This window comes from Protopterus annectens, chromosome 1.part1, assembly GCF_019279795.1.
Source record: "Protopterus annectens isolate FY-2018-M chromosome 1.part1, PAN1.0, whole genome shotgun sequence".
Classification (NCBI taxonomy): Eukaryota; Metazoa; Chordata; order Ceratodontiformes; family Protopteridae; genus Protopterus; species Protopterus annectens.
In genome coordinates, this window is record NC_056726.1 from 1,523,323,467 (window position 1) to 1,523,337,497 (window position 14,031).

The 14,031-nt window shown below is 34.0% G+C and overlaps 1 protein-coding gene across 5 annotated transcripts in view; it reads left to right on the plus strand.

Annotated features, from left to right (window-relative positions):
• The window catches only part of COL16A1 (collagen type XVI alpha 1 chain), a 3,146,845-nt gene that overhangs the window by 1,819,000 nt on the left and 1,313,814 nt on the right, over positions 1-14,031 (plus strand). For all 5 annotated transcript variants that reach the window (XM_044082765.1, XM_044082783.1, XM_044082773.1 and 2 more), the window contains exon 26: positions 1,949-2,080. In XM_044082765.1, coding sequence (XP_043938700.1) covers positions 1,949-2,080 — 132 coding nt within the window. The remainder of the gene's footprint in view (positions 1-1,948; positions 2,081-14,031) is intronic.

Genomic DNA, 14,031 nt, shown 5'->3' on the forward strand with positions numbered 1-14,031 from the left:
GACCTTCCAGTACCCAAGGCATTGGTCAAATACAGGATGTCTGGCTTTGTAGTCTGGAATTCCTCCATCTATGTCACAGAAGTGGGCTGAGAGAGTAACTTTGCTTGGTATGGAATGGGAACGTATTCCAAGGGTAGGTATTCTCTTGGAGACATATCTGCCCTGCACTTCCTGTTCATGTTGCAGTGTAGGTTTAGTTCCCTAGGGCAGGTATTTGTGGTGTTTATGGTTTTATGAGGATGTAGATGGTAAGAGAGGATAGGGTCTTTTTCAGCCTTATAGGTCTGAAAATGTTCACCTTGTTGAAGTCTACAAGAAACAGCAAAGAGTGGTAGAGCTTTTAAGTGTACTGTGTAGTTTAGGGAGCTCATATTGATGAAAATGTTGATCAGCAAGCAATGATTTTTCTGAGAGTGCCATATCCATGAATAAATAAATGCAAAAGGGGTGTATTATTTTCTAATATGAATCTGATAAGGGGGGAGCAGGGTGAGCAACAATTGTATTGGACCTGGAGGACATTATTTTAGTAACTAGTTGGACTAAGCAGAATTTTTAGCAACAGTTGATAAATGGTGGTCAGAGCATTGTTTATTTTTCCATGAACTTGTCCATGTCTTGTAGTACTTGTTATATGTGGTTAGGGGCAGTTATTTCATAGCTTAGATTAAAAGATCCATAACATAATGGTAGGACATGAGGTAATATGATGCTTCTGATACAGTGGTAGCTGTGTCACGGGTGCAACAGCACACTCACCTTTGGTGCAGAAGGATGTGGGTTCTATTTCCACACCATGGATGTGATGCATATGGTGGTGTTGGAGTATACTGGTACAGATCTGCCTCTGCCTGCAGCCACTGCTTTGACAATGACAGTTTACATGGTAACTGCCACTACTTTGTGGTAGCCTTATGACATGCTCTCTCTATGTGTACAGCTATTATAATGGTTAACCCAGCTTGCTGTGTTTAGTGGACCAGAAAGTGATATGTAACTCTTGGCCCTTTGTATACATTTGCTGGGCAGAAGAGTTGCAGACCAGCTGATCAGGGACCAAATAATGACCACAAATAATGCCAAAACTGTGTGCAGTAATGACAGGTCCTATGGCAGAGCTTCACAAGTAATGCCAAAACTGTCGGCAGTAATTTATTTATTTATTTATTTAAATTTGTTGACCGGGAGTGTCCGACTGGACGTGGGTCCATTTTCAGCGGAGGCCCGGGGCAGTAATAATGGGTCACTACACCAGATTTGGGGAAGAATGATTAATATGATTTGACTTTCCAAGGGATAGACACATGAAAATGTTGAGCACTGAACATGACCATGACAGTGTATGGGCCACCAACAGTAAAGTAGTTAATAGAGGTGGTGGAATTCCTAGTGTGACTTTCTGACCCAGAGGAACAATAAGTTTCATGTCATGTTGGAAGTGTTCTATTAGAGTGTATAGACTGATTAAAGAGTCATGAAGGTTAGACCATGTCCACAGAGGTTAGACCATGTCCATGGAGGTTAGACCATGTCCACAGTACATCATGACCAGCCTATCAGTCCTGTTGCTGGTTCAGATGGCATGCTGACCTGGGGAGGGGGTGTAGACCTTCAGAAGATATAGGAAGAGGTGGGTCTGGGGAGGAAAGAAAAGGAGTTGGTCTTCAGAAAGTCATTTGCCAAGCACCAAAATGAATTAAAAAGTTGCACTTCCTGATTTAAAAAAAATGCTCTTAACAAGCTTACAGAAATGTGCATGGTAGCATCAAAGGAAAAACATTTTGAAGTGCTGTCTCTAATTTGAGCATTCTTTCAAATTACAAATATTTTCTTCCTAGATTTTTCCAAAAGTTAAAGAACTTACCATTTCAAAATTTGAGATAATCTGTACTTTGATAACTTCACTTTGTATCATAACAATAAATTTATTGTTACATCTTCATTTTAGGGTGACTCCTGTGGAATATGTCCAACAGCTGCACCACTGCCTGCTGGCATTCAGAATGTTGTGGATGCCCCAAGGAAACAAGAGGCCAAAGGTGAAGTTGGATCCCCTGGGAGAGGAGAACCTGGAAAGCAGGTAAATATTAAGACAGCCAAACAAAATTAGTTCGTAGACTGAATGGCATTTGAGTGTACGTGAGCACACAGCCTGGTAAGGTGCATGACGTTTGGATGTACCTGAGCAGCACAGCCTGGTGAGGTGCATGACATTTGGGTGTACCTGAGTAGTACAGCCTGGTGAGGTGCGTAATGTTTGGGTATATCTGAGTAGCACAGCCTGGTAAGGTAAATGATGTTTGGGTGTACCTGAGCATCCCAGCCTGGTAATGTGCATGACATTTGGGCGTACCTGAGTAGTACAGCCTGGTGAGGTGCATGAAATTTGGGTGTACCTGAGTAGCACTGCCTGGTGAGGTGAATGATGTTTGGGTGTAGCTGAGTAGCACAGCCTGGTGAGGTGAATGATGTTTGGGTGTACCTGAGTAGCACAGCCTGGTGAGGTAAATGATGTTTGGGTTACCTGAGTAGCACAGCCTGGTGAGGTGCGTGATGTTTGGGGGTACCTGAGTAGAACAGCCTGGTAAGGTGAATGATGTTTGGTTCTACCTGAGTGCTGGTGATATTTTACTGTACCATATCAAGCAGTGTACAATAAGCTTTAAAATTATATATTTTTCCACTGCTATAAGGTAAGCACAGGGAAAACAACCTAAGCTAACAGCTACCATGGAACTCAGAAAGGTGGCTGCGACATAATACTTGTAGTACAATATTCAATGTTATATAACTGTTAGGTATATGGTCTAATCATCTTGTATTACTTAATAGTCATTCTTCTCCTATACTGGTGGCAATTCTGTTAGTAAATTTTGTGAAGGATCAGTAAAGACCAAATGATTACTAAAAATGTACTCATTTTCAGGTAATGCTTCTCATTACAAATGTCTGTTGACCAACCCACCAAGCTGATCAGCAATGTAAATCAATCAATCAATCAATCAATCAATCAATCAATCAATCAATCAATCAATCAATCAATCAACCAATCAATCAATCAATCAGTTAATCAGCCATCCAGTGTATGTGCCATGTTTTAGTGATAAGAGCTTACTTTTGAGATATGCCCTTAATGTAACTCTAGAATTGAGAAACAGAGTCAAATGCTGCTATCTTTATAAGGAATATTGACTTCACTAAATAGTTTGCTTTGGTTTCTCCACAGTGGTTTAAGGGAAGGAAGAATTTGTTTGACTGACAATGACTGGATGGAGTGAGGGATAATATTTGCAGCTGAGAATACATCAGTATGTCTTGTTTTCATTTATATAAATGTATGATTGTCTATGTCATAAGTGATAATTCAATAAAGAGGTTTCTTATTTTATAAAAAAAAAATAAATTACCAAGCATGGGCCAGGAAAATGCTACCCTGGTTTCCTGCATATTCTCCCTGTGGTAAGAAAAATGACAGTAGTGTTAACTGAACTGGCTAAATTACATCAGCTGGAGAAACAGCCTTTATAAACTATTCTAGTACTCACTTTCAGTTTGAAAAGTTGAAATAAACAAAACATTATTTCTGCATGCATTACAACACTGTTTGGATATCTTGTCTATCTTTAAATATTAATAGTAACATTTAGTGGTCCTCCAGAGTGGATCAACAATAGGGTTACACTTCCACTCTCCGAAGTCCCCATGACTTGGACTCATAAACATGTCACTAGTGTGGTTCATAATGTCATATACTATATTAGTGACAGCATGTGTCCCATGAGACCACCAGTTCATTATTGCCATTTGCACAGTCTGTATCTCAGTCCTAATTTTCATCATGGGATAGATTCCATATCTGATGCTTTAAACTCAGATCTCTTCTTGTACAGGAAATTCTTTTGAGTCAAGTCAAGGAATTTCTCAGTTTTTGGGGTGACAACTAACTCCACCTCAAGGCCCAGTTCATGCTATAAACCTTCTCTGATACTTCGACACCTTGCAGTTGCAGTTTCAGAGGTGGCCACTATAAGGCCTTCCACCTGTATGATGCACTTTGCACCATGTATTAAGTTCTCATTATGGGTAAACAGTTATTCTATACTGCCTTAATCAGTCTATATACAGATGATTCTGACTTATCTCAACAGTTGTATAATTTGGACCTCAGTTATTCTGTAGCAAAGGATGCATATGTCAGCTGTGTTTTCTCATCATTTAAGACCTACCCCTTGGTATTCCCCTCCCCACATTCACTTGTATTACATCTGAGATCTAATCCCACCTCTAAGGACCATGCCATCCCCCTCTGGAATGGACACACACCCATCCCTCCCTACCAGACCCTCTGACATCTGAGCCACTAATCAAACCCAGGTCACCTGGGTCTTAGTTAGGGCTTTATGCTTATATGTGACAGTGCTGACTATTTCTGGTCATAATGACCTCATGGAAGGCAGCATTTTGTCCAACTTCAGTTGCTGAAGAAATACTTTAAAGAGTTTCTGCATCTCTGACCACCTTCAAAGAAACTGACCATTCTAGAGACTTGATGTTCATTACTCACAGGCTGCATTGGCTCAGTAGCCTTGAAGTTTGGTAGACATTAATCTTGGTGGGCATCACAACTGCCCACAGGATCTCTGACTCTCAGACCTATTTAATGTATGGAACTCTGTGTGTTTTTTAAGCAAATCTCAGGTACCCCTTTGAATCAGTCAGCATCTTCTTCCAAAAGTAGAGTCAGATGTACCAAAGTATTGCTTTTTTATTTTTATTTTTGGATGTCAGAAATCAGGTAAGAAATAGCCTTTTACATCCTGACCATGAATCAGTAGCTCCCAAAAGCAAATGTGTGAGTTTTAGAAGGCTGAACATCTGTTCACTTCCATCACTTTAATAAGGGGAAAGTCTAGCAGGTGCCAACCAAATTGTTTCTAAGTGAAATGTTATTTGCATTTCCTGTTGCCATTAGGTGGTAAACTGACAGTTGAAGACGTTAATGGTAAAAGAGATTTCAACAGGGATTTGGCTACTTCTAGTGCTTTGCTTCAAAATGTCCTCACTGCAGATATCTGTGGCATTGCTACTTGGCAAGTGGATCATATATACATCAAGCATTATAGATTGGTACTTGACTTCAGGAGTTACATCATCTCTTTAGTATGTCAGAACTTCAAGACTCAGTCTTCAGAGCCTCTGCTTCTTGGATGACCTGCAACTGCTGCCATCCTGAGGGAATTAATACCTCTTGATGTCCTTCCCTAACCTAGAGCCACCACAGAGAGTTTCCAGTGATAAATCTGAAAGATGGAGTCTTACCATATCAGTTAACATATGAGGGTCCTTTCCTTGATGGGTCATAACTACCTTCCCAGGAGTTGTCCTTGGAGTTCACCTCTATAAATTAAGTATACATGTATAAGTGCTTTTGTAAAGGTTTAGCTGCCGAATCATCATTGTTTTTCTTGGAATGAAAAATGTACTCATTTAGTTGTTGGAGTGAACTGCTGGGATTGAGACCTAGGATCTGTTTGTAGTGCGATTTGTGATGTCGCGTGTTATGAAATGGCACATGTCCTAAATGTGGGAGCATCAGGGAAAAAATCAAGCTAGACTGGATGGATGGATGGATGGATGGATGGATGGATGGATGGATGGATGGATGGGTATCTTAGTTGAAGAGTCACCTAGACGTACACCACTCATGCATCAACTAATATTGTTAAAATGCCTTATTTTCTGATAATGACTGAGAAATAAAAGATGGCTGATATGGTTTGACTCTCACAAAATGCATGTTTATGTTATGGGAATCAAGCCAGTGACTGGTGTAAGTTCATTTAAATATTGTGTTAGAAACAATAAAGCAGTTAAACTAATCAGACAATTAGTTAATGAGTACAATTTGTTTATGACCAATCAGAAGAAAAAGAGATAAAAAGGTCAGCAAATAATGAAATAACCTTCCCTGAATTACCTAATTAAAATTACCCTTCAGGTAAGACAGTACAGCAAGGTCTCATTTGCTTGAGTTGGTAGTAGCTCAGGTGGATGTAAAACGTCCCACAACACCTTTCGAAAAGAGCAGAGTTTCTTGATATAGCTTACCATAAAAACAATTATTACATATATACAAATTTAAAAAAATTTACATATTCAGAGGCACATATCTATGCACTTCTATTTTTTACTATTTATCAGCCCCAGTTTTAGATGAAGAAGGTGCAGATTCTTATACCATATAATGACTCTAATATTTGAGTGTCTTGAAATATTCCATCTTCTCTGTGCTACATTGAACTTGTTGATATATGGATATCTCTCAACTGCCCTTACATTTGCAGAATGTCTCTGATTTTTAACTCATATGTGGTACATTGAACTTGTTGATATATGGATATCTCTCAACTGCCCTTATCTTTGCAGAATGTCTCTGATTTTTTACTCATGTGGTACATTGAACTTGTTGATATATGGATATCTCTCAACTGCCCTTATCTTTGCAGAATGTCTCTGATTTTTTACTCATATGTGGTACATTGAACTTGTTGATATATGGATATCTCTCAACTGCCCTTATCTTTGCAGAATGTTTCTGATTTTTTACTTATATGTGGTACATTGAACTTGTTGATATATGGATATCTCTCAACTGCCCTTATCTTTGCAGAATGTCTCTGATTTTTTACTCATAGTTTCCTTTTCTCTTGTAAAATCTTTTGACTTTTGGATAAAGTACTAAGGATTGCAACCAGTCAGTAATGCCAGACATTAGAATTACATGCGTCTTATTGCTCAGAAAATGCATGTGGATGTAAAACCTGTGGTTCTATTAACTTTTTAAGTGAATTAGAGCAAAATTTAAAATTGTCACTGATTTTGACACTTCATCCCCAATTGTTTTTGTATTTGTACAGAATTCGTACTCAAAGAAGTTGAGAGGTATGAATATATGCAGTGATAGTGGCACAACAGGTAGCACACTTACTTGGTGCAAAAGGTGGTGGGTTCTAGTCCCACATCAGACAGATGGAATGCTGACACCGCAGCGCCATGTGAAGGGGGGTGCTGCACACCTGAGTTTGTTATCTTTCAGATGAGATGTTATCTGCCTGAGTTGTTGGTAGCTGAGACAGATGTAAAAGATTCCATGGCACCTATTGAAAGGAGCAGGGGAAGTTATATGCTGTGCTGGCCAAATTTCACCAGTAGTATAAATACCACCTCTGCTCTCCCCTGAAAGAGGTACTAACCTAGTGGGACTAACCTAGTCAATGAAGGATAAATAAGTAACTATATAGCTGAAGAAGGTGCATAAGAATTGAGGGAGGCTTTGCCTTAAAGGTGATTTTAGAAATTCTCTGATTTTTAGAATCTCATTTTAATTTGTGAAGTGTATGGAATCAAAATCTAATATGTCACACTTCTTTTAGGAAACAGTTCAGAGTTACAAAGGCAGTTAAATGTATTGTAATAATCACTGCTTGTGAATAATACTGCTAAAATTAATTTATCGCATGACTTCTGACTATATTGTTTTGTAAGTCACTTGTGGAAAAATGTTTCTGCCAATCTTTTCCCATTTGCTGTATATATGATTATGATTATTTTTAGTCATTTTCCAGTTGCTGTAGATCTGATTTTGATTATTTTTAGTCATTTCCCAGTTGCTGTATATATGATTATGATTATTTTTAGTCATTTCCCAGTTGTTGTATATATGATCATGATTATTTTTAGTCATTTCCCACTTGCTGTATATATGATTATGATTATTTTTAGTCAATGCCCAGTTGCTGTAGATCTCATGATTATTTTTAGTCATTTCCCAGTTGCTGTATATATGATCATGATTATTTTTAGTCATTTCCCACTTGCTGTATATATGATTATGATTATTTTTAGTAATTTCCCAGTTGCTGTATATATGATTATGATTATTTTTAGTCATTTCCCAGTTGCGGTATATATGATTATGATTATTTTTAGTCTTTTCCAAGTTGCTGTATATATGATTATGATGTTTTTTAGTCATTTCCCAGTTGCTGTATATATGATTATGATTATTTTTAGTCATTTCCCAGTTGCTGTAGATATGATTATGATTATTTTTAGTAATTTCCCAGTTGCTGTATATATGATTATGATGTTTTTTAGTCATTTCCCAGTTGCTGTATATATGATTATGATTATTTTTAGTCATTTCCCAGTTGCTGTATATATGATTATGATTATTTTTAGTCATTTCCCAGTTGCTGTAGATATGATTATGATTATTTTTAGTCATTTACCAGTTGCTGTAGATCTGATTATGATTATTTTCAGTCATTTCCCAGTTGCTGTAGATATGATTATGATTATTTTTAGTCATTTCCCAGTTGCGGTATATATGATTATGATTATTTTTAGTCTTTTCCAAGTTGCTGTATATATGATTATGATGTTTTTTAGTCATTTCCCAGTTGCTGTATATATGATTATGATTATTTTTAGTCATTTCCCAGTTGCTGTATATATGATTATGATTATTTTTAGTCATTTCCCAGTTGCTGTATATATGATTATGATTATTTTTAGTCATTTCTCAGTTGCTGTAGATATGATTATGATTATTTTTAGTCATTTACCAGTTGCTGTAGATCTGATTATGATTATTTTCAGTCATTTCCCAGTTGCTGTAGATATGATTATGATTATTTTAGTAATTTCCCCGTTGCTGTAGATATGATTATGATTATTTTTAGTCATTTCCCAGTTGCTGTAGATATGATTATGATTATTTTTAGTCATTTACCAGTTGCTGTAGATCTGATTATGATTATTTTCAGTCATTTCCCAGTTGCTGTAGATATGATTATGATTATTTTTAGTCATTTCCCAGTTGCTGTAGATATGATTATGATTATTTTTAGTCATTTCCCAGTTCCTGTATATATGATTATGATTATTTTTAGTCATTTCCCAGTTGCTGTAGATATGATTATGATTATTTTTAGTCATTTACCAGTTGCTGTAGATCTGATTATGATTATTTTTAGTCATTTCCCACTTGCTGTATATATGATTATGATTATTTTAGTAATTTCTCAGTTGCTGTAGATATGATTATGATTATTTTTAGTCATTTCCCAGTTGCTGTATATATGATTATGATTATTTTTAGTCATTTCACAGTTGCTGTATATATGATTATGATTATTTTAGTCATTTCCCAGTTGCTGTATATATGATTATGATGATTTTTAGTCATTTCCCAGTTGCTGTATATATGATTATGATTATTTTTAGTCATTTCCCAGTTGCTGTAGATATGATTATGATTATTGTTAGTCATTTACCAGTTGCTGTAGATATGATTATGATTATTTTTAGTCATTTCCCAGTTGCTGTAGATATGATTGTGATTATTTTTAGTCATTTCCCAGTTGCTGTAGATATGATTATGATTATTGTTAGTCATTTACCAGTTGCTGTAGATATGATTATGATTATTGTTAGTCATTTCCCAGTTGCTGTAGATCTGATTGATTATTTTTAGTCATTTCCCAGTTCCTGTAGATATGATTATGATTATTTTTAGTCATTTCCCAGTTGCTGTAGATATGATTATGATTATTTTAGTCATTTCCCAGTTGCTGTAGATCTGATTATGATTATTTTTAGTCATTTCCCAGTTGCTGTAGATATGATTATGATTATTTTTAGCCATTTCCCAGTTGCTGTAGATATGATTATGGTTATTTTTAGTCATTTCCCAGTTGCTGTAGATATGATTATGATTATTTTAAGTCATTTCCCAGTTGCTGCAGATCTGATTATGATTATTTTTAGTCATTTCCCAGTTGCTGTAGATATGATTATGATTATTTTAGTCATTTCCCAGTTGCTGTAGATATGATTATGATTATTTTTAGTAATTTCCCAGTTGCTGTAGATATGATTATGATTATTTTTAGTCATTTCCCAGTTGCTGTATATAGGATTATGATTATTTTTAGTCATTTCCCAGTGGCTGTATATATGATTATGATTATTTTTAGTCATTTCCAGTTGCTGTAAATGTGATTATGATTATTTTAGTCATTTCCCAGTTGCTGTAGATATGATTATGATTATTTTAAGTCATTTCGCACTTGCTGTATATATGACTATGATTATATTTAGTCATTTCCCAGTTGCTGTAGATATGATTTTGATTATTTTTAGTCATTTCCCAGTTGCTGTAGATATGATTATGATTGTTTTTAGTCATTTCCCAGTTGCTGTAGATATGATTACGATTATTTTAGTCATTTCCCAGTTGCTGTAGATATGATTATGATAATTTTTAGTCATTTTTCAGTTGCTGTATATATGATTATTATTATTTTTAGTCATTTCCCAGTTGCTGTAGATATGATTATGATTATTTTTAGTCATTTCCCAGTTGCTGTAGATATGATAATATTTATTTTTAGTCATTTCCCATTTGCTGTAGATATGATTATTATTATTTTAGTCATTTCCCAGTTGCTGTAGATATGATTATGATTATTTTTAGTCATTTCCCAGTTGCTGTAGATCTGATTATGATAATTTTTAGTCATTTTTCAGTTGCTGTATATATGATTATTATTATTTTTAGTCATTTCCCAGTTGCTGTAGATATGATTATGATTATTTTTAGTCATTTCCCAGTTGCTGTAGATATGATAATATTTATTTTTAGTCATTTCCCATTTGCTGTAGATATGATTATTATTATTTTAGTCATTTCCCAGTTGCTGTAGATATGATTATGGTTATTTTTAGTCATTTCCCAGTTGCTGTATTTATGATTATGATGATTTTTAGTCATTTCCCAGTTGCTGTATATATGATTATGATTATTTTAGTCATTTCCCAGTTGCTGTATATATGATTATGATTATTTTTAGTCATTTCCCTGTTGCTGTAGATATGATTATGATTATTTTTAGTCATTTCCCAGTTGCTGTATATATGATTATGGTTATTTTTAGTCATTTCCCAGTTGCTGTAGATATGATTATGATTATTTTAGTCATTTCCCAGTTGCTGTAGATATGATTATGATTATTTTTAGTAATTTCCCAGTTGCTGTATATATGATTATGATTATTTTTAGTCATTTCCCAGTTGCTGTATATAGGATTATGATTATTTTTAGTCATTTCCCAGTTGCTGTAGATATGATTATGATTATTTTTAGTCATTTCCCAGTTCCTGTAGATATGATTATGATTATTTTTAGTCATTTCCCAGTTCCTGTATATATGATTATGATTATTTTTAGTAATTTCCCAGTTGCTGTAGATATGATTATGATTATTTTTAGTCATTTCCCAGTTCCTGTAGATATGATTATGATTATTTTTAGTCATTTCCCAGTTGCTGTAGATATGATTATGATTATTTTTAGTCATTTCCCAGTTCCTGTAGATATGATTATGATTATTTTTAGTCATTTCCCAGTTCCTGTATATATGATTATGATTATTTTTAGTCATTTCACAGTTGCTGTAGATATGATTATGATTGTTTTTAGTCATTTCCCAGTTGTTGTAGATATGATTATGATTATTTCTAGTCATTTCCCAGTTGCTGTAGATATGATTATGATTATTTTTAGTCATTTCCCAGTTCCTGTAGATATGATTATGATTATTTTTAGTCATTTCCCAGTTCCTGTATATATGATTATTATTATTTTTTGTCATTTTTCAGTTGCTGTAGATATGATTATGATTATGTTTAGTCATTTCCCAGTTGCTGTAGATCTGATTATGATGATTTTTAGTCATTTCCCAGTTGCTGTATATATGATTATGATTATTTTTAGTCATTCCCCAGTTGCTGTAGATCTGATTATGATTACTTTAGTCATTTCCCAGTTCCTGTAGATATGATTATGATTATTTTTAGTCATTTCCCAGTTACTGTAGATATGATTGTGATTATTTTTAGTCATTTCCCAGTTGCTGTATATATGATTGTGATTAGTTTTAATCATTTCCCAGTTGCTGTAGATATGATTATGATTATTTTTAGTCATTTCCCAGTTGCTGTATATATGATTATGATTATTTTTAGTCATTTCCCAGTTGCTGTATATAGGATTATGATTATTTTTAGTCATTTCCCAGTTGCTGTATATAGGATTGTGATTATTTTTAATCATTTCCCAGTTGCTGTAGATATGATTACGATTATTTTTAGTCATTTCCCAGTTGCTGTATATATGATTATGATTATTTTTAATCATTTCCCAGTTGCTGTAGATATGATTATGATTATTTTTAGTCATTTCCCAGTTGCTGTATATATGATTATGATTATTTTTAGTCATTTCCCAGTTGCTGTATATAGGATTATGATTATTTTTAGTCATTTCCCAGTTGCTGTAGATATGATTATGATTATTTTTAGCCATGTCACACTTGCTGTAGATCTTATTATGATTATTTTTAGTCATTTCCCAGTTGCTGTATATATGATTATGATTATTTTAGTCATTTCCCAGTTGCTGTAGATATGATTATGATTATTTTAGTCATTTCCCAGTTGCTGTATATATGATTATTATTATTTTTAGTCATTTCCCAGTTGCTGTAAATATGATTATGATTACTTTTAGTAATTTCCCAGTTGCTGTATATATGATTATGATTGTTTTTAGTCATTTCCCAGTTGCTGTAGATATGATTATGATTATTTTAGTCATTTCCCAGTTGCTGTATATATGATTATTATTATTTTTAGTCATTTCCCAGTTGCTGTATATATGATTATGATTATTTTTAGTCATTTCCCAGTTGCTGTAGATCTGATTATGATTATTTTTAGTCATTTCCCCGTTGCTGTAGATATGATTATTTTTAGTCATTTCCCAGTTGCTGTAGATATGATTATGATTATTTTAGTCATTTCCCAGTTGCTGTATATATGATTATTATTATTTTTAGTCATTTCCCAGTTGCTGTATATATGATTATGATTATTTTTAGTCATTTCCCAGTTGCTGTATATATGATTATGATTATTTTTAGTCATTTCCCAGCTGCTGTAGATATGATTATGATTATTTTTAGTCATTTCCCAGTTGCTGTATATATGATTATGATTATTTTAGTCATTATCCAGTTGCTGTATATATGATCATGATTAATTTTAGTCATTTCCCAGTTGCTGTAGATATGATTATGATTATTTTTAGTCATTTCCCAGTTGCTGTAGATATGATTATGATTATTTTAGTCATTTCCCAGTTGCTGTATATATGATTATGATTATTTTTAGTCATTTCCCAGTTGCTGTAGATATGATTATGATTATTTTAGTCATTTCCCAGTTGCTGTATATATGATTATGATTATTTTTAGTCATTTCCCAGTTGCTGTAGATATGATTATGATTAATTTTAGTCATTTCCCAGTTGCTGTAGATATGATTATGATTATTTTTAGTCATTTCCCAGTTGCTGTAGATATGATTATGATTATTTTTAGTCATTTCCCAGTTGCTGTAGATATGATTATGATTATTTTTAGTCATTTCCCAGTTGCTGTAGATATGATTATGATTATTTTTAGTCATTTCCCAGTTGCTGTATATATGAATATGATTATTTTTAGTCATTTCCCAGTTGCTGTAGATATGATTATGATTGTTTTTAGTCATTTCCCAGTTGCTGTAGATATGATTATGATTATTTTTAGTCATTTCCCAGTTGCTGTAGATATGATTATGATTATTTTTAGTCATTTCCCAGTTGCTGTAGATATGATTATGATTATTTTTATCCATTTCCCAGTTGCTGTAGATATGATTATGTTTATTTTTAGTCATTTCCCTGTTGCTGTAGATATGATTATGATTATTTGTAGTCATTTCCCAGTTGCTGTATTTATGATTATGATGATTTTAGTCATTTCCCAGTTGCTGTATATATGATTATTATTATTTTAGTCATTTCCCAGTTGCTGTATATATGATTATGATTATTTTTCGTCATTTCCCAGTTGCTGTAGATAT